The sequence below is a fragment of the Schistocerca serialis genome, chromosome 1, assembly GCF_023864345.2.
Source record: "Schistocerca serialis cubense isolate TAMUIC-IGC-003099 chromosome 1, iqSchSeri2.2, whole genome shotgun sequence".
NCBI lineage: Eukaryota > Metazoa > Arthropoda > Insecta > Orthoptera > Acrididae > Schistocerca > Schistocerca serialis.
In genome coordinates, this window is record NC_064638.1 from 214,307,447 (window position 1) to 214,332,933 (window position 25,487).

Genomic DNA, 25,487 nt, shown 5'->3' on the forward strand with positions numbered 1-25,487 from the left:
ACTTCACTGCTCTAGCTCTAATGCTTATGGATGTTTAATGTTTTTCAATTTTGTAAAGACGATACTAGAAATATCCGTTTCTCTGGCCAAAACGTTTTCTTCTGCAAAAGTGCCAATCTTTCACCTATGAAATATTTACCGCCGTTATATTACAGCTGTGATGGAACAGGAATTGTTAGGGCAGGGTTGAGGACTGAGCGATTATTATTTTAAACATATATTGAACAAAATGGCAGAGATTTTATATTGGAACAGCCCTTAAAAAACTGTAGAAGCAATGCTCTACAACTCAACAACATGTGGCTGAGCGACAACAAATATTCAGTAACAGACTGATGCCCCCAAAATCATGGCAAAATTCAAAAACCAAAACATACATTAAAATCCAAACCAGGAATGGATCTCAAAGAAACCAACCATAATATGGGAAACAAATGACATAATAAAATTACATTAAACTCACGGAAAGATAATTATTAAAAATCTCCTACCAGATACGGAAATGATTCGATCACACACTGGCCAGAGTGCCAAAAGTAAGTTTCTTATAGTAGTGATACACACGCACACTATATATATAAGGTGACTCACTAACTGTTGACACCAAGAATAACTCTGAGAGAATGATAGAAGCTGAAAAGTTTGTGGGACAAATGTTGCAATGGACAATGGGGGACATATGAAGACGTTGGTTTTCTGTTGCTTGGTGAGGTTGGTTCAGAGATATGAAGGGCAACTCTGTTTTTTTTTTTTTATTGCATGCTATAGTTTGGTACTTATTTTCTGTTAGCGGCTATGGAGACGAATCCAATGATGTGTAACAGTAAGGTGTTTGAAGGTCATCGAAGGTCACAAAGGTGGCATGAACTTGCGTATACACAAGGTGTTTGAAGTGATGACCATTGGTATCAATGCAGTGCTGCGATCTTTGTATCATGGATTGAGTGGTATTCGTTATCACATCGGCTCTTATCGAAGCACATGCTCTGGCAATTCTCTCTCTTGTATCTTCAGGTGTAGTTCGAACGTCTTTCTAAACAATGTCTTTTACGAATCCCCAAAAGAAAAAATCCAGAGGCGTCAAGTATGGCGAACGAGGCGGCCACGACACATCTCCACGTCCTATCCAACGATTTGGGACTTGTCTCTGGAACTCATTTCTAGCCATCAGCGAAAAATGTGTCGGACGTCTATTGTGTTGACGCCACATTCTTTTCCTTGTTCCTAAAGGTATTTCTTCCAATAACGGACCTAATGTTTCTTGCAGTAATGTGGTGTACTTCATACTATAAGGATTTCCTTTGACGAAGTAGGGGCCTGTATTCTGTGCTCCTGAATCCCTCACCATAAATTCACCGAACACGGTTTTCGATGTGCAACTTGCCGCAGCCAACATGGATTTTCAGTTGGCAGTAACGCATGTTATGCACATTAACATTTCCTTGGTTCGTAAATGTAACTTCGTCAGTAAATAAAATCACATTAATAAATGTGTAATTCTTCTGAATTTAAAGTTAAGCCCACCGGCAGAATTTAAAGCGACGCATACAATCCGTACCAGTTAATTCTTGAAGGAGACTAATATGGAAGGGTGATATTTATGGTGATGCAGAACACGAACAACAGTACTCTAACGGGAAAACGGTCGATGTCGAAAAGTATTAGAGACAGCGCAGTGAAGTTTAACTGCAACTACATCATTAACGTGTCCCTTAACTCGTAAATCACTGACTGAAATGATTTTACTCTGGCGACAAATGCTGATTCAACGAAATATAGACACTTCACTAAATATTCTGCAAGCATTGCAATGTTTCGTGATGAGTCTCACTTCTTTGTGTGGAGGTCTGATAGACGCCATCGTCTCCATAGACGACCTGCTGAAAGTTTACAGGATACACCAGTTCTCGTGACCCATATATCTCTAGCTGTTGGTATGATTGTGTGGGTAATCGGTGAATATGGCAACAAGAGTGATTTGGTAATTGTTGAAGGGAGGCAGAATGCTCGGAAGTACGTGGTAAATCCTCCTGCCTGTCATGACCAGGCTACTAAACGGCATGATTCAGCAGGATAATGCATTGCAGTTCACGCCCCAAATGTCCTAAGGAAAGTACAAAACCTCGTCTGGCCAGCCCGTTCCCCTCACTTATCACTCACAGCCCATCTCCTCTGACTGAGTTGGCAAGACGTATGCTTTAATACAGGACTCCAGCCTGCTGGCATATTAAGTATTTCCTTAAGATTTCTTCCGGTTTCTACTTGTTTCTGTGCCGCAACGAAAACATTGGTGCACTTGAGCCCCTGAGAATCATGCCGTTTAATGATATATAACCCCTGCAGTTTCCGTCAGCATCTCTCTTTATTTCTGTTCTGCTTTTGCTTTTGTGAAGAGTGGGCTGAGGGACTACCCGGATTTTCTTTGTGGATCGTTATGCGATGTCCCTCAAAGTCAGTGGTTGTCACTTCATTTCTTTCCAAATTGTCCTACAACTTGCATATTTTACTTTTTAATTAAGGCCTTGTTGCAAGTCAATTGCTAACTCATGAATGCGATTCAAATAAATGTACTCTCTTGGAATTGGTCTCAGTCACTCTGGACGGGGCCGCGAGATTTTACTTTTTAACACATTCGTCGAAAAAAAATGCGTTATAACTGATAATGCAGTTTGAGAAGTTGAAATATGGCTTATATAATCTTAAAAGTCTTATTATGAAGTACTAAAATCGGCAGACATGTGAAATGTTACACTGCATGTTGTTTTCTTTCTGAAGGATACTTGTACACGCCATTATTATACATAGTTTGACTGAGTGTGGCATTTTTGACAGTCACTTTGGACGCCATCAGTATATTTTTTTGCTACACGTGTCTGCCTTCTGAATGTTACTAACATTCGAATTCGCTTTGAGGATAGATGTCGGGTGCGGTTTTTTTATTATACTTTCTGTTACCATCGTTCTTTTACTAATGTTGTTTTGGCGATACATTATCTTAAACTCTCCGATGCACTTCTGTTTTAAAAAATGGTTCAAATGGCTCTGAGGACTAAGGGACTTAACTTCTGAGGTCATCAATCGCCTAGAACTTAAAACTACTTAAACCTAACTAACCTAAGTTCATCACACACATCCATGCCCGAGGCAGAATTCGAACATGCGACCGTAGCGGTCGACGGTTCCAGACTGTAGCGGCTAGAACCGCTCGGCCACTCCGGCCGGCCACTTGTTTTATTTATTAGTTACCTGAGCCTTCAGCCACACATAAATCTGGATTAATACCACAAACATCAGCTGCCCCGTTTTCATCTGGAATTACTGATTTCTTCTTCCATAGCTCTAAAAATATCACTATCATTAAAATTCATGCTCGTTTTAATAACAACCCGAGATGTAAGTTTTCTTGTAAAGTGTTGTAGTCGTAAAGTTACGGAAGGCTTATGTCAGTAATGATTTATGACCAAGAGAGGTCACTGCGACATAACAGCAGCAAGTTACGTTGCATAGTGGCGTAATCGGGTCAACTGAATCGCAACGCGGTGATAATAGGATTCTAGCGGAAGCAGTTACAATGGACTCCACCTTTGCCTTGCTCGTTCGCTGCTTAAGAGTAAATATTCTCACCTAAGGTTGCAGCTCTTGCCTTCTGTTGGTAGCTGTGTAGAATGGACAAGGAGAGGTCTCTGTATTGTCGTACTATGTAGTTTTCGAATTTTGAAGTATATGTACACCGCAAAAGAACTTTCCATTTTACCGCTTGTGCTACCTGTATCTATGTTGGACGTCTGCACACATTCTACAAATGTCGTGGAAAGTGAAAGTTGTCATTGAAGTTGCAAGTTTCTGCCAGATGCTGATAGCAATCGTGTGGGACCTGGCAGACCCAGTGGAGAAGGCCCGCTTATCCACGCCTTGTGCGACTCTGTACCATGAGCGTCCTCTGCCGCCATTATATAGTATGGTCGGTAACAGTCACTCAACCCCTTTGCACTTAGAGCCTATTCGCTGCGTGACGTTATGCAGTCGCCGCCTAGTCGCGGCTCTGACACCATCGTTCGTGCTTTAGTTCACAGAGCCTCAACCTGGTTACTATTGTACCAGATAGCTCGAACTCTTGCTACGTTATTTGTAATGAGTCTACTTACCCTTGGAGAAACGCAAGTTAAGAGAATGTTCTGTATGTTGTGTTATTCGCGAATCATTTTTGCTCCTGTCCCGGTTCCCTATGACGACAGTTGCACACCACTCTGTAGGCCACGTCTCATTATTCCCTATGACGACGGTTGCACACCACTCTGTAGGCCACGTCTCATTACGTTATGTAAGAAGTCATGCACAACAACACAGTTTTGGCATCGGGAATTTCGATGATATTGATGTTTTTAGTGCAATGGTAGAGGAATTCAGCTATTTCTGGGTCTGATATTGATCCAAACTCCTGCTTGGCTGCTTGGTCAGGTAAGTTATAATATAATGTAGTGAACAGTTTCAGATATTGTAAAACTACTCTCTAGTAAAAAGTGTTACAAAAATCCGCAGCCAACATGTGTCTTCAGGGCGTATTCCGATGTCAACAGCCAGAAGAAAGAAACGTGTGGCAAGGGAAATTGTGATCCCATTTATTGGAACAATTTATAACCCCTCAACTCTGTGGATGATCATACATTTTCTACGTGTTTTGCGAGGTTTGTTTTATCAATGGTGTTGAATATTATTCTTGTAAATTTATTGCCAAGTTACAAATGCTATTTGTTATTTAAGAAAGAGAATATGCATGGAATGTTAACATTTTGTAAGTAGACACGCTGTCCTAGTAAGGGAAAAATTATTGTCAAAGAATGTAATAAACTGTAAATGCATTATCGCTGGACGTGCGAGCGCGCCAAAAGGTAGCAGTTCGGAGTCACGAGGAGACGATTGGTGTCGTTGGTTGCGTATTCGCTGGTCTGACTATGCAGAAGTGCGGAGATAAAAAGTCTGTTTCCGAGGTGTGGAGCAGTAAAAATTTAAATGGTTGCTGTGGCGGATGTTTAATATGGACAAGCTATGGCATTTATTGGGCACAATACAAATACAGCAAGCGTAATTCATATAACATCAAGATTACTGTAGGCTCTTATTATTGGCTATAGTATGGCAAAAAGATCAACCTGTGCCCTATTTTACCACTAAATGAAGCCACTCGACAAACCAACGGGATCATAAAGTGAAGTAAGATTTAGACTTTTTATAACTAGAAGTGTAATATGCTGACTAGCGTAGTTGGAATTTTATTGCTTAAATAACATTGTTTTCCTGCATATTGCCACGTAAATAATTTTCCTGATTCATCATCCAAGTGGTATTCATCTTATTCCTTTGTATGAATCGAGATAATCAGAAAATGAACTGAAAATGAAGTGAACGTTAATTTATTAGATTATCAGAACATATTTTTTACAACTTTAGGAAAATTACGTAATAATGAAATCTTTGGCTGTGGTATGAATAACGTCAGAAACAGAATGATCGAAAAGCCAGTATTAAGTCTTTGCTAAAAATAGAGTAACTTTAATAATAATTTTTTTTAGTAAAGCTTTACGTAACTTCGACACTGAATTTCATTGTCAAAGCACAGTTCTAATTTATAGCTTGTGGCACAATTTATAACTTTTATTACAGAGAAATATCAGAGTAACTGCTAGGTAAATGACAATTCTTACCAAGGAATGAATTCAAATAATCATTCTGCTTGCTACAATTACGATAGTCAGTAACAGGGTTAGTAACATAGCAAAAAGTTCCTGCCCACAGTTAGTAAACAATCATACTTTAATTGATCTTTGAAAATTAATATAATATGATGTATTTGTTTGCTATTGGATTATTGTTCGACCACTGTGACATGTGTGGTATGAAGTACATGAAAGTGTGCGTTAGGTACTGTTCCTACGTTATGACGCCCATAACAATCCTTACGGAAGATTGCTTACGAGAATAAAGTTCAGTTTCACATTAATTATCCTTGTTCCGGTGGGGAACTGGCGACCGTTGGTTATTTTCTTCAATTATAAGCTTTGAAAACCTTTTATCCAAGTTTTCCACTAATCACTGTTAATCAAAGATTAGTTTACATAAAAATATAAAAAGTTGACACAACTTTCTTTTTAATCGTCATTTGATAAAATACTGAGTAGTAGCGATTAGGTTCACTTCATCTACGTCTCTCGGTTTTGCATTATTTTGCGGAGTAGGTGCCTTTTCCCCACAGATTAGGGACTTAAATACACGAACATATAGAAAAGTCTAATTAGCTGAAAAGGTTGGAGAGCTATAAGGTTGCCATCAGAGAGTTTGAACGTTGCGGCTACAGCAGTTTAAAACATGAGGAAATAGTCAAGAAAACTACAAACTTGTGTCGATACGTATCGAACGTAACTAGGGAGCAAAATGACAGTGTTACGGAAAGAGATGGTAGTACTCGTTGTTTATACTAAATCTTGTGCATTTATTGTTCTCATCGTGAAACTATGTTATCAAATCCTGCGTTTCAAACAGTAACTTGTAATACGTGATTTCTCATAGTACATTGTTTTGCAAGTTTTCAGTAATCGAAACTTGTGTTTTTATGTCTAGGGGATGGGGAAGGAGAGGGGAGTGTACTGTGTTGAAGGAGGTGCGTTCCCCCAACTAACATTCTACATCCACATCTACATCTACATCTACATCTACATCCATACTCCGCAAGCCACCTGACGGTGTGTGGCGGAAGGTACCTTGAATACCTCTATCGATTCTCCCTTCTATTCAAGTCGCATATTGTTCTGGGAAAGAAAGACTGTCGGTACGCCTCTGTGTTGGCTCCAATCTCTCTGATTTGATTTTATCCTCAGGGTCTCTTCGCGAGATATACGTAGGAGGGAGCAATATACTGCTTGACTCAACGGTGAAGTTATGTTCTAGAAACTTCAACAAAAGCCCGTACCGAGCTACTGAGCGTCTGTCTTGCAGAGTCTTCCACTGGAGTTTATTTATCATCTCCGTAACGCTTTCGCGATTACTAGATGATCCTATAACGAAGCGCGCTGCTCTCTGTTGGATCTTCTCTATCTCTTCTATCAACCCTATGTGATACGGATCCCACACTGGTGAGCAATATTCAAGCACTGTGCGAAGAAGTGTACTGTAACCTACTTCCTTTTTTTCGGACTGCATTACCTTAGGATTCTTCCAATGATTCTCCTTCTGACATCTGCCCTACCGACGATTAATTTTACTTGGTCATTCCATTTGGATCACTCCTAATGCCTTTTCCCTGATAATTTTTGTAATTAACTGCTTCCAGTTGCTGACCTGCTATATTGTAGCTAAATGATAAAGGATATTTCTTCCTATGCATTCGCAGCACATTACACTTGTCTACATTGAGATTCAATTGCCATTCCCTGCAACATGCGTCAATTTGTTGCATATCCCCCGTGCATTTCAGTACAATTTTCCATTGTTACAACCTCTCGATATACTACAGAATCATCCGTAAAAATCCTCAGTGAACTTACGATGTTATCCACAAGGTCATTTTAGAAACAAAGCACTGACTCAGGAAAATATTATGTATAAGAACGGTGTTCCAAGTTTTTCTTCGGAAAGAAACCTAGATTCAGTAAATTTTTATATCTTGTATTAACATTTTTAACGTTATATAAATAATTGTACCTGTGTAGGCTTTCGCTGCCAGAGTCAGTTAACGTGAAAGTTTACTGAGTATGCAACCATTTCATATTGTAAATAACTATCACTGATAGATACAAATGTCTACTGGTCTAGTGGCAGACCCAGAGGAAGGCCACTGTTACCGCTACTGAAACGTTGGTTTAGGCAGTAATAGAATTTTCACAATATGTGACTGTACCGTAGCCTGGAAACTTTACTGTTAACAGATAAATAAAGTTCTATCATTTCAAATGAAACACCATTCACATTCAGATTAACAAAGCAATGATTTCCGAAAAACATGCTAAAAACTGCAGTCTAGCTGCCTCATCCTGTCTGCCATTCTCGGATGTGTTAAGCACAGGAACCATAGTTGCTTCAGTAATAATTACCTGCTACCGCTTCCGCTCGATATCATTATCCTACTGATACGGAATCTTATTAACAAAGGCAGCAGCCACGTCACACCGGTAAACCTAGGCCCCATCCCTCTCTACCGCGGTCCTCTGCCGGAAAACCAATCACTATTGGAGGCGGCATTACGTCAACGCTAATTCGCCGTCCCTGCAGGGCCTGCTTCAAATGGGGCGATGTCAGTCGACGCACGCTAGACTCCGGCTCATAATTGTCATCAATGGCCCGTAATTGGAGTGATATTAGCGCCGGTCGTAATAGCTGACGGCGTGCGGCTTTGTGTGCTTTCGCTGATGGCTGATAATTAATCCAATTCCGCTTGCGATCTGACATTAGCGCCCTAGCGGCGCCGTTCGAATAGACGTGATGCGGCGCTGTGGCGCGGTCGACGCTGCGATGCGTGTGGCGTGTTGTGCGAGCTCGTTACGGAATAGCCTCCTTATTAGCGAGGTGTGAACGGTAAACATAATGTCCTAATTCAGTTAGGTGGCCGCTAATACTGTTCTAAGGGTGAGCGATCAATCCTTTATGTGTAACTGAGTACTTGCTGTCAGCCTTTCTGCCAGATAAAAAAAAAAGGTGCCAGAAAAGTTATTAATTTAACGATAAGTGGCTTAAGCTTGGTACATGGGTCATAGGTTTTCCCTGTCAGAGAGAATTTGCGAGTAAATAGTACCGTGTAAACGTCGAGAATCAGCTTTCCGGAAGTGTCCGAGAATGCATTAGGCAAAAATGGTTCAAATGGCTCTGGGCACTATGGGACTTAACTTCTGAGGTCATCAGTCCCCTAGAATCTAGAACTACTTAAACCTAACTAACCTAAGGACATCACACACATCCATGCCCGAGGCAGGATTCGAACCTGCGACCGTAGCGGTCGCGCGGTTCCAAACTGTAGCACCTAGAGCCGCTCGGCCACACCGGCCGGCAATGCATTAGGCTAAGATAGTCACGTTCTTATAGTGGTCTAGGGGTAGAGTCTTTGATTCATAATCAAAACGTCTTCGGTCCCGGGTTCGATCCCCGCCACTGCCTAAATTTTGATGCATAATCAGCATTGGCGGCCGAAGACTTCCGCCATAAGAAGTCAACCTCATTCTGCCAACGGCCTTGTCAAAGAGGGCGGAGGAGCGGATAGAGATTCAGGGAACTCTCTTGTCCTAGGGGTGGGAAATTGCCCCTAAAGGCGGATGAATCAGCAATGATCAACGACATGAGGATGCAGAAGGCAATGGAACCCACTGCATTAAAGACACGTAACGTGTATCCACAGGACATGTGGCCTGTAATTGAAGAAGTGTCATGATGATCTCTCCATTGGCAAAAGATTCCGGAATAGTCCCCCATTCGGATCCCAGGGAGGGGACTGCCAAGGGGGAGGTTACCATGAGAAAAAGATTGAATAATCAACGAAAAGATAACGTTCTACGAGTCGGGGCGTGGAATGTCAGAAGCTTGAACGTGGTAGGGAAACTAGAAAGTCTGAAAAGGAAAATGCAAAGGCTCAATCTAGATATAGTAGGGGTCAGTGAAGTGAAGTGGAAGGAAGACAAGGATTTCTGGTCAGATGAGCATCGGGAAATCAACAGCAGCAGAAAATGGTAAAACAGGTGTAGGATTTGTTATGAATAGGAAGGTAGGGCAGACGGTGTGTTACTGTGAACAGTTCAGTGACCGGGCTGTTCTAATCAGAATCGACAGCAGACCAACACCGACAACTATAGTTCAGGTATACATGCCGACGTCGCAAGCTGAGAATGAACAGAAAGAGAAAGTGTATGAGGATATTGAAAGGGTAATGCAGTATGTAAAGGGGGACGAAAATAAAATAGTCATGGGCGACTGGAATGCAGTTGTAGGGGAAGGAGTAGAAGAAAAGGTGGGCTTGGGACAAGGAATGAAAGAGGAGAAAGACTAATTGAGTACTGTAACAAGTTTCAGCTAGTAATAGCGAATACCCTGTTCAAGAATCACAAGAGGAGGAGGTATACTTGGGAAAGGCCGGGAGATACGGGAAGATTTCAATTAGATTACATCATGGTCAGGCAGTGGTTCCGAAATCAGATACTGGATTGTAAGGGGTACCCAGGAACAGATATAGACTCAGATCACAATGTACTAGTGATGAAGAGTAGGCTGAAGTTCAAGCCATTAATCAGGAAGAATCAATACGCAAAGAAGTGGGATACGGAAGTACTAAGGAATGACGAGATACGTTTGAAGTTCTCTAACGCTATAGATACAGCAATAAGGAATAGCTCAGTAGGCAGTACAGTTGAAGAGGAATGGACATCTCTAAAAAGGGCCATCACAGAAGTTGGGAAAGAAAACATAGGTACAAAGAAGATAGCTGCGAAGAAACCATGGGTAACAGAAGAAATGCTTCAGTTGATTGATGAAAGGAGGAAGTACAAACATGTTCCGGGAAAATCAGGAATGCAGAAATACAAATCGCTGAGGAATGAAATGAATAGGAAGTGCAGGGAAGCTAAGACGACATGGCTGCAGGAAAAATGTGAAGTCATCGAAAAAGATATGATTGTCGGAAGGACAGACTCAGCATACAGGAAAGTCAAAACAACCTTTGGTGACATTAAAAGCAACGGTGGTAACATTAAGAGTGCAACGGGAATTCCACTGTTAAATGCAGAGGAGAGAGCAGATAGGTGGAAAGAATACATTGAAAGCCTCTATGAGGGTGAAGATTTGTTTGATGTGATAGAAGAAGAAACAGGAGTCGATTTAGAAGAGATAGGGGATCCAGTGTTAGAATCGGAATTTAAAAGAGCTTTGGAGGATTTACGGTCAAATAAGGCAGAAGGGATAGATAACATTCCATCAGAATTTCTAAAATCATTGGGGAAGTGGCAACAAAACAACTATTCACGTTGGTGTGTAGAATATATGAGTCTGGCGATATATCATCTGACTTTTGGAAAAGCATCATCCACACAATTCCGAAGATGGCAAGAGCTGACAAGTGCGAGAATTATCGCACACTCAGCTTAACCGCTCATGCATCGAAGCTGCTTACAAGAATAATAAACAGAAGAATGGAAAAGAAAATTGAGAATGCGCTAGGTGACGATCAGTTTGGCTTTAGGAAAAGTAAACGGACGAGAGAGGCAATTCTGACGTTACGGCTAATAATGGAAGCAAGGCTAAAGAAAAATCAAGACACTTTCATAGGATTTGTCGACCTGGAAAAAGCGTTCGACAATATAAAATGGTGTAAGCTGTTCGAGAATCTGAAAAAAGTAGGGGTAAGCTATAGGGAGAGACGGGTCATATACAATATGTACAACAACCAAGAGGGAATAATAAGAGTGGACGACCAAGAACAAAGTGCTCGTATTAAGAAGGGTGTAAGACAAGGCTGTAGCCTTTCGCCCCTACTCTTCAATCTGTACATCGAGGAAGCAATGATGGAAATAAAAGAAAGGTTCAGGAGTGGAATTAAAATACAAGGTGAAAGGATATCAATGATACGATTCGCTGATGACATTGCTATCCTGAGTGAAAGTGAAGAAGAATTAAATGATCTGCTGAACGGAATGAACAGTCTAATGTGTACACAGTATGGTTTGAGAGTAAATCGGAGAAAGACGAAGGTAATGAGAAGTAGTAGAAATGAGAACAGCGAGAAACTTAACATCAGGATTCATGGTCACGAAGTCAATGAAGTTAAGGAATTCTGCTACCTAGGCAGTAAAATAACCAATGACGGACGGAGCAAGGAGGACATCAAAAGCAGACTCGCTATGGCAAAAAAGGTATTTGTGGCCAAGAGAAGTCTACTAATATCAAATACCCGCCTTATATTGAGGAAGAAATTTCTGAGGATGTACGTCTGGAGTACAGCATTGTTTGGTAGTGAAACATGGACTGTGGGAAAACCGGAACGGAAGAGAATCGAAGCATTTGAGATGTGGTGCTGTAGACGAATGTTGAAAATTAGGTGGACTGATAAGGTAAGGAATGAGGAGGTTCAACGCAGAATCGGAGAGGAAAGGAAAATGTGGAAAACATTGATAAGGAGAAGGGACAGGATGATAGGACATCTGCAGACATGAGGGAATGACTTCCATGTACTCGAGGGAGCTGTAGAGGGCAGAAACTGTAGAGGAAGACAGTGATTGGAATACGTCAAGCAAATAATTGAGGACGTAGGTTGCAAGTGCTACTCTGAGATGAAGAGGTTAGCACAGGAAAGGGATTCGTGGCGGGCCGGATCAAACCAGTCAGTAGACTGATGACCAAAAAAAAAAAATCGCCTAACCACTAACCTCCATCTCTCGATAGCAGCTCACAGTGGCTCTCAGACAAGAAAAACTATACCGGCATTGTTCGAAGAGCTGAGGGTCCTGAGTAACCGTACTGCGTCCAGGATTTTTGCTGTACTTCAAAGTTTCTGTGCTACCACATTTTGGCAATATATATTGCCATATTCATGCACAAGCATTGAGACAGAGAAGTTGCTGTCCATGCATCAGCACGGCTTTAGAAAGCATCGCTCCTGCGAAACGCAACTCGCCCTTTTTTCAAATGATATCTTGCGAACCATGGATGAATGGTATCAGGCGGATGCCATATTCCATGACTTCCGGAAAGCGTTTGACTCGGTGCCCCACTGCAGACTCCTAACTAAGGTACGTGCATATGGGATTGGTTCCCAAGTATGTGAGGGGTTCGAAGACTTCTTAAGTAATAGAACCCAGTACGTTGTCCTCGATGGTGACTGTTCACCGGAGGTGAGGGTATCATCTGGAGTGCCCCAGGGAAGTGTGGTAGGTCCGCTGTTCCTTTCCACCTACATAAATGATCTTTTGGAAAGGGTGGATAGCAATGTGCGGCAGTTTGCTGATGATGCTGTGGTGTACGGGAAGGTGTCGTCGTTGAGTGACTGAAGGAGGCAGCTAACTCTAAATATAGATAAATGTAAATTATCGCAGATGAATAGGAAAAATAATCCCGTAATGTTTGAATACTCCGTTAGTAGTGTAGCGTTTGACACAGTCACCTCGATTAAATCTTTGGGCGTAACACTGCAGAGCGATATGAAGTGGGACAAGCATGTAATTGCAGTTGTGTTGAAGGCGGATAGTCGTCTTCGGTTCATTGGTAGAATTTTGGGAAGATGTGGTTCATCTGTAAAGGAGACAGCTTATAAAATACTAATACGACCTATTCTTGAGTACTGCTCGAGCGTTTGGGATCCCTATCAGGTCGGATTGAGGGAGGACATAGAAGCAATTCAGAGGTGGGCTGCTAGATTTGTTACTGGTAGGTTTAATCATCACGCGAGTGTTACGGAAATGCTTCAGGAACTCGGGTGGGAGACTCTGCAGGAAAGGAGGCGTTCTTTTCGTGAATCGCTACTGAGGAAATTTAGAGAACCAGCATTTGAGGATGACTGCACTACAATTTTACTGCCGCCAACTTATATTTCGCGGAAAGACCACAAGGATAAGATAAGAGAGATTAGGGCTCTTACAGAGGCACATAAGCAGTCATTTTTCCCTCGTTCTGTTTGGGAGTGGACCAGGGACAGAAGATGCTAGTTGTGACAAGAGGTACCCTCCGCCACGCACCTTATGGTGGACTGCGGAATATGTATGTTGATGTAGATTTAAAACGAAAGTATTCACGAAACTTCCACTTTTAATCAATAACCTGTGCCCGTGTCCTGAGGGATAAAACACCCGTTTTACTTCCAAAACGGACAGCAGGAGAAGTCAGTAGCCGGAAACCTACGAAAAATTGTAGACATATTACATAGAACAGCCGCGCGGAGTAGCCGCGCGGTCTAGGCGCTTTCTCGCGGTTGGCGCGGCTTTCCCCCATCGGAGGTTCGAGTCCTCCCAAAGGCATGGGTGTATGTGTTGTACTTAACGTAAGCTGGTTTAAGTTACATTAAGCAGTGTGTAAGCTTAGGGGCCGGTGACCTCAGCAGTTTGGTCCCATACGAATTCACACACATTTGAACATTTTTTACATATAATTAATAAACGAAAATAATTTTTTTCACCTAGGAGAGTCGATCCTACCTTAGTATGAAGGAGACACTAGTGCGTTATGCATGCGACACTGTCAAGATACTTAAGGAATTCTGCAAAGAAGTGGACTCACAACGAAACTCAGCATTTAATTAGTTTGTACGAGAATGCCAGCGTTAATTAATATACAGTTACTGGAGTACAGGCACTGAGATAAGAAACAAGGTTTGTTGGTTGAAATGACCACAGTTTTTAACATCTTCACAGAAGAATTTACCAGAATATAATAGACTTAACAAAGCAGGCTATTTAGTTTTATTGCATAGATGAATTAACATACAGAAACAACTGAAGTCATATTTGGAAGCAGTCGTTTAGGAACATGGGAAAGTGCCATAAGACTCCAAGTAACACAGAATGAGATTTTTCCTCTGCAGCTGAGTGTGCGCTGATATGAAACTTCCTGGCAGATTAAAACTGTGTGTCCGACCGAGACTCGAACTCGGGACCTTTGCCTTTCGCGGGTAAGTGCTCTACCACCTGAGCTACCGAAGCACGACTCACGCCCGGTACTCACAGCTTTACTTCTGCCAGTATCTCGTCTCCTACCTTCCAGACTTTACAGAAGCTCTCCTGCGAACTTTGCAGAACTAGCACTCCTGAAAGAAAGGATACTGCGGAGACATGGCTTAGCCACAGCATGGGGGATGTTTGCAGAATGAGACTTTAACTCTGCAGCGGAGTGTGCGCTGAGCACTTGCCGCGAAGGGCAAAGGTCCGGAGTTCGAGTCTCGGCCTGGCACACAGTTTTAATCTGCCAGGAAGTTTCATATCAGCGCACACTCCGTTGCAGAGTGAAAATCTCATTCTGGAAACATCCCCCAGGATGTGGCTAAGGTATGTCTCCGCAGTATCCTTTCTTTCAGGAGTAATAGCTCTGCAAGGTTCGCAGGAGAGCTTCTGTAAAGTTTGGAAGGTAGTAGACGAGATACTGGCAGAAGTAAAGCTGTGAGTACTGGTAGAGCACTTGCCCGCGAAAGGCAAAGATCCCGAGTTCGAGTCTCGGTCGGTCACACATTTTTAATCTGCCAGGAAGTTCCAAGTAACACAGCTGTAGCTAAAATTGTTATGACGTGGTATTTATTCATTATATTAGTATATTGGGTGGTGAAGAAGAGCCCTTCAGGAATTCAGGAGTAGTTCTATAAATGAATAAAATTAAAACCCTTCAGTTAAATATATGTCTGGAAATGCTTTATTTATCAGTTTACAACCGTATTTGGCTTTTGAAAGACTGTGGGAATCAAGATGAAAGCTGGTGCAGTGTTATTTCATCATAATTGTTACTTTAAGAATGTTTCAAGGGAATAAACGTACGTCATGCTAGAAATCATAATATCACAAGCAGTGTGTCTTTAGTATTAACAGAGTTAATGCGTCCAATTATGACGAGTATTTCATCCCGTTGCATAGCTGTCATTCTCGTATATTTCGCTATTGTTGTGGATCTTCCATCACAAGTTCTTCAAAGAGATCTTCTCTGCTTCAAAACCGTCAGAGCACTTAGTTCACTCTCTCATCCAACACAAACACGATCGTTTGCGATCTTTCTTTCTGCCAAAGTACGACGGCTATTTGGAAAGTAAGGAACGATAGGGCGCGGAATGGAAACCAAAGTGAAAATCAAAACTTTTTTATTTACAATGGTTAGGTACACCTTCCAGCTACTTCTCCATACAGTCGTTGCTCCGACTTAGACATCTGTCGTAGCTTTGTACCAACTTTTCAATTCCCTAGTTATAGAAGACAGCCGGCAGTGCTTTTCGACAATTCTGCCCTCTGGACAACAGCCCATTGTCTGTATCAAAATATTGTCTTCATAGCCAGCTATTCATTTGAGCAGAGATGAACCATGGGTAGACAATTACGGGCTGTATTGTGGGTGATCAAACACTTCCCATCGGAAACACTGCAGGATCATCTTCATTGTGCCTGCAGAGTGTGCCCGAAAATTGTCGTGTAGAATGAACCGCATGACAGTTATGCTATGTGGATTGCATAGCTTCAGGCGAAATCTTTCACCAGGCCCTCATACTTGGCGGTTTACGCTAGTTTCTAGCCATCTTTACATTCTCACTGTGAACTCAGAACTGAAAAGATGCTCTCGACAGGTGTACTAGACACGGTGCCCAATGCATCTGTGGAAAGCTTCATGAGATTTTGACTGTATTTTCAATATCGGGACCTATCGTTCCCTACTTTTCGAATAACCCTCGTATTAAAAGCTCGGCTGCAGCATGACGTTCTTTCATTGCAACCTCTTCTTTCACGTACATAAACATAACTGAGCTATCTCACTGAGAGTGATCACTCAGCTCTCGCAGACTCTCTCTCCCTTCTGTGTGCAAACGCTTCAAATATCTGCTGTCGTTAAGACTCCCAGACTCTTCCTGTACACACAGGTTGTTACAAAGTTAAATTTCGTATTTTGTTCAAGTTATGATAAACTGATCTAATATTTTGTGGCTGTTCTAGTATCCAGTAGTTCCACCACTGTGCCGAAGAGTGCTACTTCGTCTGGTACAAGAGTTACAATGGTCAATACACATCTTTGTAGTAATTGTGGAATTTCTAAATTGGTTCTGTTAGCAAGTGTCACAACGAATTTGTGTGACTATGATTACAACAACTACTGCAGCAACAACAAATTTGAGCAGATCTCTCAAGTAGGTATAAACAATTAACCAAACAGTGAAATTAAGCTGAAAAAGTTGGTTATGAACAGAATTTACTTTTAGCTCACTAACGTTTTTGTTCCGTCTTTTCACTTCCTTCTCATTTCTTATCATTGAGCGACACGACGTTACTACAATAGCGGCTGCTCTGTTTATGACTTCCGAATGGCTTCCTTCTCTCTAGAGTCCGCCTGCTTAGCTGAGTGGTAACGTAATTTCCTCCAATGCAGCGGGCGCGGGTTCGATTCCCGGCCAGATTACAAATTTTCTCCGCTCACGCCCTGGGTGTTGTGTTGTCCTCATCATCTTCCCATCCTCATCACCGCCACGCAAGTCGCCCAATGTGGCGTCGACTGGAATAAGTCTTGCACTCAGCTGAGTGCAGCAAGTCTTCTTCAAGGCACTCGTTATCTAACGAGTACTACTCGATACCACAGTGATCAGCTCTCTCCTACCTGACATTCGGTGACCACCAAGGATGTGCCGCATACCTTGCGCCGCCTTAACACGTAAATGTAATGGCGAAGTGCTTGTTACACTACTGGTATGGTAGGATCACTAAGACCCCAGCTTTTTATGTCCAAGTTAGTTGAATGAAACTACAACTTTTATAACAAATCTTAAACACTACTAGTATTCCAAGATGAACACAGTTAAAGAAGCTGAATTAGTACTTTACAATGATCTTCAATAATCCACATCAATATTTAAGTGATCTTTGCAATAGAACTCACTGTCTGTTTCATCAACAATTTAGTGTATCCATCATCGAATTTTACTTTAATACCGTTTTAATCTAGCAACTAATTTCATGTTAGGTACGGTGGGGCTATATAATGCGGAAACTTTTGAGAGCAAAAACTGAATGTGGATGCGCCACAATGAATGTTAGGGCCAATCCATGTCCCAATGAAAGAGAAAACAAATTTAATTAATTTCGTAACTGCAACCACTGATAAGCGCTGATTACAATATTTCGATCTGATTTGTACTAAACTTAGACTGGACTGATCGTTTACTGAAAAGTCGTAAGACCTTGCAATAATGCAATTAGATTAATTTTCCCTGCAGAATGAGTGCCATCGATGAACTTTCTCCAGGAAACGCCATCGAATTAGGGGGTAATGTAATACCCGAAACCTCCCGTAGGTTAAAGGGGAAAATGCTCCAGATGGCGAATTCCTTTTAAATGTTCGTGGATGTTACATTTGAACTTGGGGTGAAGCAGCGTGTTGGCGAAGACATACCTGTTCCTCCATAGTTCGAAAAACGTACGCCAGACATGCCTCCCAATGTGAGTGTCAAAGGCTGGTGGTGGCCCGACAGACCGAGACTTAGGCAGCGGTTCCGCCTCCAGCCCTGCTACGCCGGGTACGGGAAAATATCAATCGCGGAAGCACGTAACTCTGCTGCCCCAGAGATTAAAAATAACTAGGAGAGCCTCTCTCCAGCCCATTCGGTAGCTCATCTTTGACGATTATATATCGCAGATAGCAGTAATGAGGCACTTGTCACCTTTTTGGTACAGAAGGGTTGCTCTCCACCGCGCTGGAAGCAACCTCGTCTCATCTGTAGTATCGTAGGCTACAGATAGTACTGGAGCCGGTGCGTCGAAGATTCCTGCGGGCGCCGTGAGTGGCGCTTTGAACTTGGCTACCAATAAAGAACTTCCAAGCAGGTGAACAGTAAAGATCGACAGGACGGTGAAATAAGCAGCGGCGCATGGGCACGAGCCTTCTAGCTCAAGACTACTTCTAGTCGTTAGTTAGTGCCGAACATAAAACCGAGTTGTAGATACTTTGCCCTACCGGAAAACATTCAATGTACCTAGCCGCATACCCGTGTGGAGACTCTCCTTATAACTACCAACGGCTGCCACAAGTTGTCAACAGTGTAGCATTTCTTCGCCCACAAGTTGAGTACAATATATTTATTTAAAGTGCACTTGTGTGCGCATCGTCCGTTTGACCAGCATGTTTCCCGTTAGAAAAAAGCGTAGCAAATACCACGATTCCTTTCATGCGCTCACTGTGTTTTCCACCGGAGAATCAGGCATCGCGACTCCACTGTTCGTTATTGGCTAAGTCCTGTGATTTGTTTCCTGCCACTGTGCTCGTAATACGCAACTAATGGCTAGCAAGTCTCAATTTCTTGATTCGTTTCAGTAAAACAGTCCTCGCTCCCTCTACGGAGTGGACTTATTCTCCTTTAGATTTTCATTATGTTTTATATATTTTTCGTCTCATTCCTTGTCCTACCAAGAATGCGCCATCTCGTAACGTAGTTCAAAATTGTGGATGCGTTGTATTAAACGCTGTGATAGGCTACCTAGCATTTGTGTGTCTTCCTACGATACATGTAAAAATTTAATCACATATACTGGCTATCATTTTATGTAGCTTTCTCTCCGTCCGTTTTTCTTTAAATCAATTAGGCAATTAGGCAATGAAACACTGCCAAGACGAGACGTTTGCAAGGTCCAGAGACAGCTGATAATATCTGAGTGCTACAACCTGTCTGATAGGGAAACGACAACAGGGAGTGATTTACGTAGTTCCATTAGCATGATTTAACATCCATCGACGGATCGCTATAAGTACAGTCCACAACGTGAAGCAAAATTGGCCTACGGTCACAAAGGTACCTGCTGTAAACACAAACACACTATTCAAACAAATTGCGGGCTATCAGTGGGTCGTCGTTCAATACATGCCACGATGTTTCGACTAAGCACCTGCCAGTAATCGTCAGGTGGGCCATCGAAGACCGACGAAGACGTCCTCCGTTCCGCAGTATATAGTACGCTATGAGTATTCCACGTATGCGTGAAAATAAAGGTGACAGACGCACCAGACATCCCTCAGAAAGCGCCCTCGCTGGCGGAACCTGGGGACTCAGCTGTCCTCCGCATTCCACTCGCCTCGGTCGTCAGGGCACTTTTTTGTCGTATTCGATTAGAGCAAGTCTTGCAGATAACGAGGTTCCACGCACTGTCCAACTGGTAGCCGCTATCACGGTTCATAAGATTTTTAGTCAGGCGTATTTCTACAGATTCCTTGATAATGAAGGCCACAAAAAGGATTTTGCTGTAGTGAGACTCATTGTATTATCACATTCCGTCCGCCTGCAAACTACAGAAAAAAAACCCTGTGTTACGCATCATGCCACGACTGTAGTTACAAGTCGAGGTAATCAAGAATTCTCTTGGAGGCGAGTAATAGGGTGCATAATTGTGCCGTGCCGGCTAGTGCTTTCGCTGCAAGCTCAAGGACTGAGAATACTGTAGTTGTAAGGTAAGAACCGGGAAAACCGACTAGTTAAAATCGATACCGGTATTTCTGTTCTGAATAACCGGTATTTTCCGCTACTTTCCTTATCTCGATTATAACAAGTGCTTTTTATTTATTTTAATAACAACCAGGTAAAACGCCGAAATGTCAATTTACCATAGCAGCAGTCAAAATTTTTTTCGCGTTTAAATAACCTTTTTGAAAAAACGAGTAATTTATATTCAAAAATTTTGCATTGCTTTGAAATATTCCATTATTATGGAAAATGGGAAAAGCAGTCAGTGGTATTTTAATAACAATGCCGACAAAAGCGAGAAGCAAAATGATACTAATCGCCGCAGTAGTATTGCACCTGGGAGTGAAAGCTCTTCGGTTTCTTTGTCGTGAGCTTTTATTGTGATATTTCGCGAAGACATGCTGAACCACTTACTAGCATATACATAACTGTCCTCAAGTCATTTACAGAGCGGTACATTTTCCTTAGTCACCGCTGTTCTTGTCTACTGTGATGCCAATGCGTGTTTACCATGACGGCCACAGGCGGCAAAGTGGAGCAGTATCGTGGTCGGGTACTACACGATTGGTGAGACAATAATGTACCTTTTGCCATCTGGCGTAGTGCCAAGAATGGTGCGTGTGGTGTTGCGAGAGTTTCCCCATGTGGTCTCTATGGTAGTTTCTCGTTGCTGTCGTCGGACATAACTTGTTACAGACTGGCACCATCTTTAGCCTGGAAGTGTTTCGCAAAGTGCGTCATCAATGAAATACAATGCCTTTGGAAGTTTAAGAACGGGAGGAGTTGCAACTAAGGAGTAAACTTAAAACTGGGCAGTTCATTCGGAGTTTAAAAATAGAAAGTAGCTGATCTGTTGCTTATGTCTATATAACATGCCTGTATGTCCTTTTTGATTTCGAAAACGGATAAATTCACATGGAAAAACAGAGTTCTTCAGACTCAATTGTCACCCTTTTTGCACTGATTACTCGTAATTCCCAAACAGTGGCATGACCCTCGATTACAAAATGATTGTTGAGCAGAGTTTTAAATAATTTTGCGTCAAAATACTGGAGTTTTATTTATTTATTTACCGTAGTATTCAGCCAATTACTGCTTTTCGGAAAAGCCGCGAACTTTGAACAGACTAAGTTTTCGTTTACTAGTCTATCTATTTCGTATTTTTCATTCTATGAACGTTGAAACGCAGTGAGCCAAAATTTTTAACTCTTTGTTTTATTTGTATATTTATTGCAGAAAACAAAAGGATAGATCTACCGAAAAATCGGATATTTAAGGAACCGGTTATTTTGAACGTTTTTAACACTCGATTAAATTGGCGTTCTAAACAGCATAACCGAAGATAGATTGTTCCAGCGATAACTGCCATCCCTATTGTAAGGAAGATTTAATAGTTCTCTTTTGTATTTTATTTGCAACATGCTCCAATACAATTTTTGTAATACTAGTTGCATGTATTGTGACTGTGTGTGTGTGTGTGTGTGTGTGTGTGTGTGTGTGTGTGTGTGTGTGTGTGACGTTGAGATAAGGGAGAGTTTGAAACCTAGTGCCGACACATAGGCCATGCCTCACCAGTAACACGAAGGGACCATCAAGCTTAAAGTCACCGTAGGCAGTGCCAGATGTCCTCACTTCATGGAACTGCGGAAAGGTTTGGTAGTTAAACCACGACCGTTACGCAAATTCTGGTGACCAGGAACTATAAGCCGACACCTCTCTCACCCTTGGCGGGCAAATATGGGTAGTGAAAATATTTTCGAACCGGCTTACCCATGGGTAAGCACAAACGTGCGTTAGCGACCCTCTTTTTCAATCTGAATTTGTTCGTTATTGTTCGTTGCATTTGTTCGGAGCGGACATCCCTTAACGGCTGTTGAAGTTCATCGTTCAACTGTTTTTTTAATTTTTTTTATTACGGGGGACAGAGAACCCTCTGACCGAACTCGCTGATCTACCATGGTAGCAGCCCTCGCCCACGTAGGCGGGAGTAAAGCACCGTGGGATTGGCTGTGTACTCACGCAGAAGGTGGACGGCGGCGCTGGCGGCGACGGGCGGCACGTGGGGGCTGCTGACGGCCTGGCAGGAGACGACGGCGAGCAGGAGGGCGCGCGACAGCCGCGGCAGCCGCAGCGACGCCGCGACGCCGCCCTCCGGCAGCAGCCGCTGCTGCTCCTGGGCGCCCTCCAGCGGCGGCGCGCCGTTCAGCCGCCAGTACAGCCGCGGGATGGGCCGGCCTGCGGGGCACACACTGACGGCTGACACAGCAGTACCACAGAGCAGGGTGCGCGTAATTAAACTCAGAGAAGGTACACAGAACCCCTGGGGACTACGGGTATCGTCTTTTATTAGTAATCAAAACGATTTCGGTCACAGGTTCGAACCACCTCACTACTTAAAATTTGAATAAAAACCATCACCAATGGCGGCCAAGACCTCTGCCATGAGAAGTCACCATCATTCTGCCAACGGCCTTGTCAAAGCAAACGGAGGAGGAGCGGACAGAGCCTCAGGGCAGTCACTTGTCCCAGGGATGATTATATATATATATATATATATATATATATATATATATATATATAAAATCGTGTGGCTAGGGCCTCCCGCTGGGTAGGCCGTTCCACCTGGTGCAAGTATTTCGATTTAACGCCACTTCGGCGACTTGCTCGTCGATGGGGATGAAATGATGATGATGATTAGGACAACACAACACCCAGTCCCTGAGCGGAGAAAATCTCCGACGCAGCCGGGAATCGAACCCGGACCCTTAGGATTGACATTCTGTCGCGCTGACCACTCAGCTACCGGGGGCGGACGTCCCAGGGATGGGAAACTGTCATTATATGCGAATGAATTAGCAATGATCAACAGCCTGTTGATGCAAAAGGAGGGGGGGAGGTGGGGGGGGGGGGGCGTCCGCAACTCGTGGTCTAGTAGCTAGCGTTGCTGCCTCTGGATCACGGGGTTCTGGGTTCGATTCCCGGCTGGAGGGGCATTTCTCTCTGCCCGGGGACTGGGTGTTTGTGTTGCCCTCATCATTTCATCATAACCACCATTCGTGACCGTGGCTAATTTGGATTTTGTAAATATTGGACTGTGTAAAAAACTGGAACTTCGCACAGGCGCTGATGACAGTGCAGTTGAGCGCCCCACGAACCAAACGTCATGCAGGGGGCAATGAAAACGACTGCTTTAAAAACACATAACATGTATCCACAGGAAAGGTAGCCTGTAACTGGAAAAGTATCACGACAATCTCTCCGTTCGCTTAAGATTCCGGATTAGTTCGTCATTCGAATTTCCGAGAGGGGACTGCTAAGGGTTAGGTGAACACGAAAAAAAGTTTCAATAACAAAGGATAACGTTCCACGAGTGTGGACATAGAATGTCAGAAGTTTGAACCTGGCAGCGCAGCTGGAAATTTTAAAAAGGGATATGCTAAAGTTCAGTATAGATATAGTGGGGCGTCGGTGAAGTGAAATGGAAAGAGGACGAGCATTAATGGCCACACGAAAATGAGTATTATCAACAACAGCAGAAAATGGCAACGGGCGTAGGATACGTTATGAATAGGAAGGTAGAGCTGAGAGTGAGTTACTGTGGACAGTTCAGTGATAGGGTTGTTGTCATCAGAACAGACAGCAAACCAACACCGACAACCATAGTTCAGGTGTACACGTCGACGTGGCAAGCCGAAGATGAAGTGCTGGAGAAAGAATATGAGGTTATTGAAAGGGTATTTCAGTACGTTAAACGAGATGAAAATATAATGGGAGACCGGGTAGTGGTTGTGGTTGTAAGGCAACGAGTAGGAGAAAGGGTTACGGGAAAATATGGACTTGGTAGTAGGTACGAGAGGGGAGAAAGACTAATTGAGTTCTGCAATAAAAAATAGTTAGTAACAGCACATATACTTGGAGAATGCTCATAGATAGGGGAAGATACTACATAAACTACATCATGGTCAGACAGAAAGTCTTACATCAGATACAGGATTGTAAGGCGTACCCAGGAGCGCACATAGACTCAGATTGCAATTTAATAGTGATGGACGGCAGGATGAAATTTAAGAGACTAGTCAGGATGACGCAATGTGCATGGAAGTGGGGTACAGAAGTTCGTAGGAATGACGCAATATGCTTGAAGCTCTCTGTGGCTACAGATGCTGTGTAAAGGAGTAACTCAGTAGTCAGTTCAGTAGAAAACGAATGGACAGCTCTAAAAATTGAAATCACTCATTCTGGGGACAAAAACATGTGTATAAAGAAGGCAACAAGGAAGAAACTCTGGATAACAGAAGAAATACTTCAATTGATCGACGAAAGGAGGAACAACAAATATGTTCAGACAAACTCAGGAATGCAGATACACAAGTCAGTTATGGATGAAGTAAATAGGAAGTGCAGGGAAAGTAAGGCGCAATGGAAAAATTGGAAGAAATCGAAAAAAAAAACGATTATCGAATGGACTGACTCAGCGTACAGAAAAGAAAAAGTAACTTTCGGTGAAATTAAAAGCAAGGTTGCTATCATTAAGAGCGCAATGGGAATTCCATGTTAAATGCGAAGGACGGATAGGTTGACAAAGTACACTGAAGGCCTATATGAGGGACGATATGCTGATGTGATAGGGATAAGAAATAGGAGACGATATTGAAGAGAATGGGGGATCTAGAATTTGAATCAGAATTAGAAAGATGTAAATAGGAAGTAAATCCTAGTCTAGTCGATCCTTCAGATCGAATAAGACGGAAGGGAATTTCTAAAATCAACACGTTGGGGGAAATGGCAACAAATCGACTTGTGTGTGTAATGTGTGAGTATGGCGATATACCATCCGACTTTCGGAAAAAGCTATCGAAACAATTCTTACAATTGCAAGAGTCTACAAGTGCGACAATCATCGCTCAGTCACCTTAACTCCTCAAGCATCCAAGTTGCTGAGAGGAATAACATGCAGAAAAATGGAAAAGAAGATTGAGGATGTGCTAGATGAGATCCTTTTGGCTTTACGGACGCTAAATGCACCAGAGAGGAAATTCTGACGTTGCGGTTGCTAATGAAAGCAAGACTTACCTTTATAGGATTCGTCGACCTGGGGAAGCGTTCATTACTGTCAAATAATGCAAGATGTCAGAAACTCTGATGAAAATTCCTGATAGCTATAGAGCATGACGAGTAATATACAATATCGACATGAACAAAGCGGGAACAATAAGACTGGAAGACTAAGAACGAAGTGCTCCGATTAGAAAGGGTGTAAGACAAAGATGTAGCTTTTCACCCTACTGTTCAATCTAGGCATTACTTGAGCACTGACGGAATTCAAGCTGATGGAAGGGTGGTG

At 42.6% G+C, this 25,487-nt stretch overlaps 1 protein-coding gene across 1 annotated transcript in view; it reads right to left on the minus strand.

Annotated features, from left to right (window-relative positions):
* The window catches only part of LOC126460424 (protein sidekick-2-like), a 1,057,356-nt gene that overhangs the window by 234,242 nt on the left and 797,627 nt on the right, over positions 1 to 25,487 (minus strand). The window contains exon 5 of the mRNA XM_050095916.1: positions 22,163 to 22,378. Coding sequence (XP_049951873.1) covers positions 22,163 to 22,378 — 216 coding nt within the window. The remainder of the gene's footprint in view (positions 1 to 22,162; positions 22,379 to 25,487) is intronic.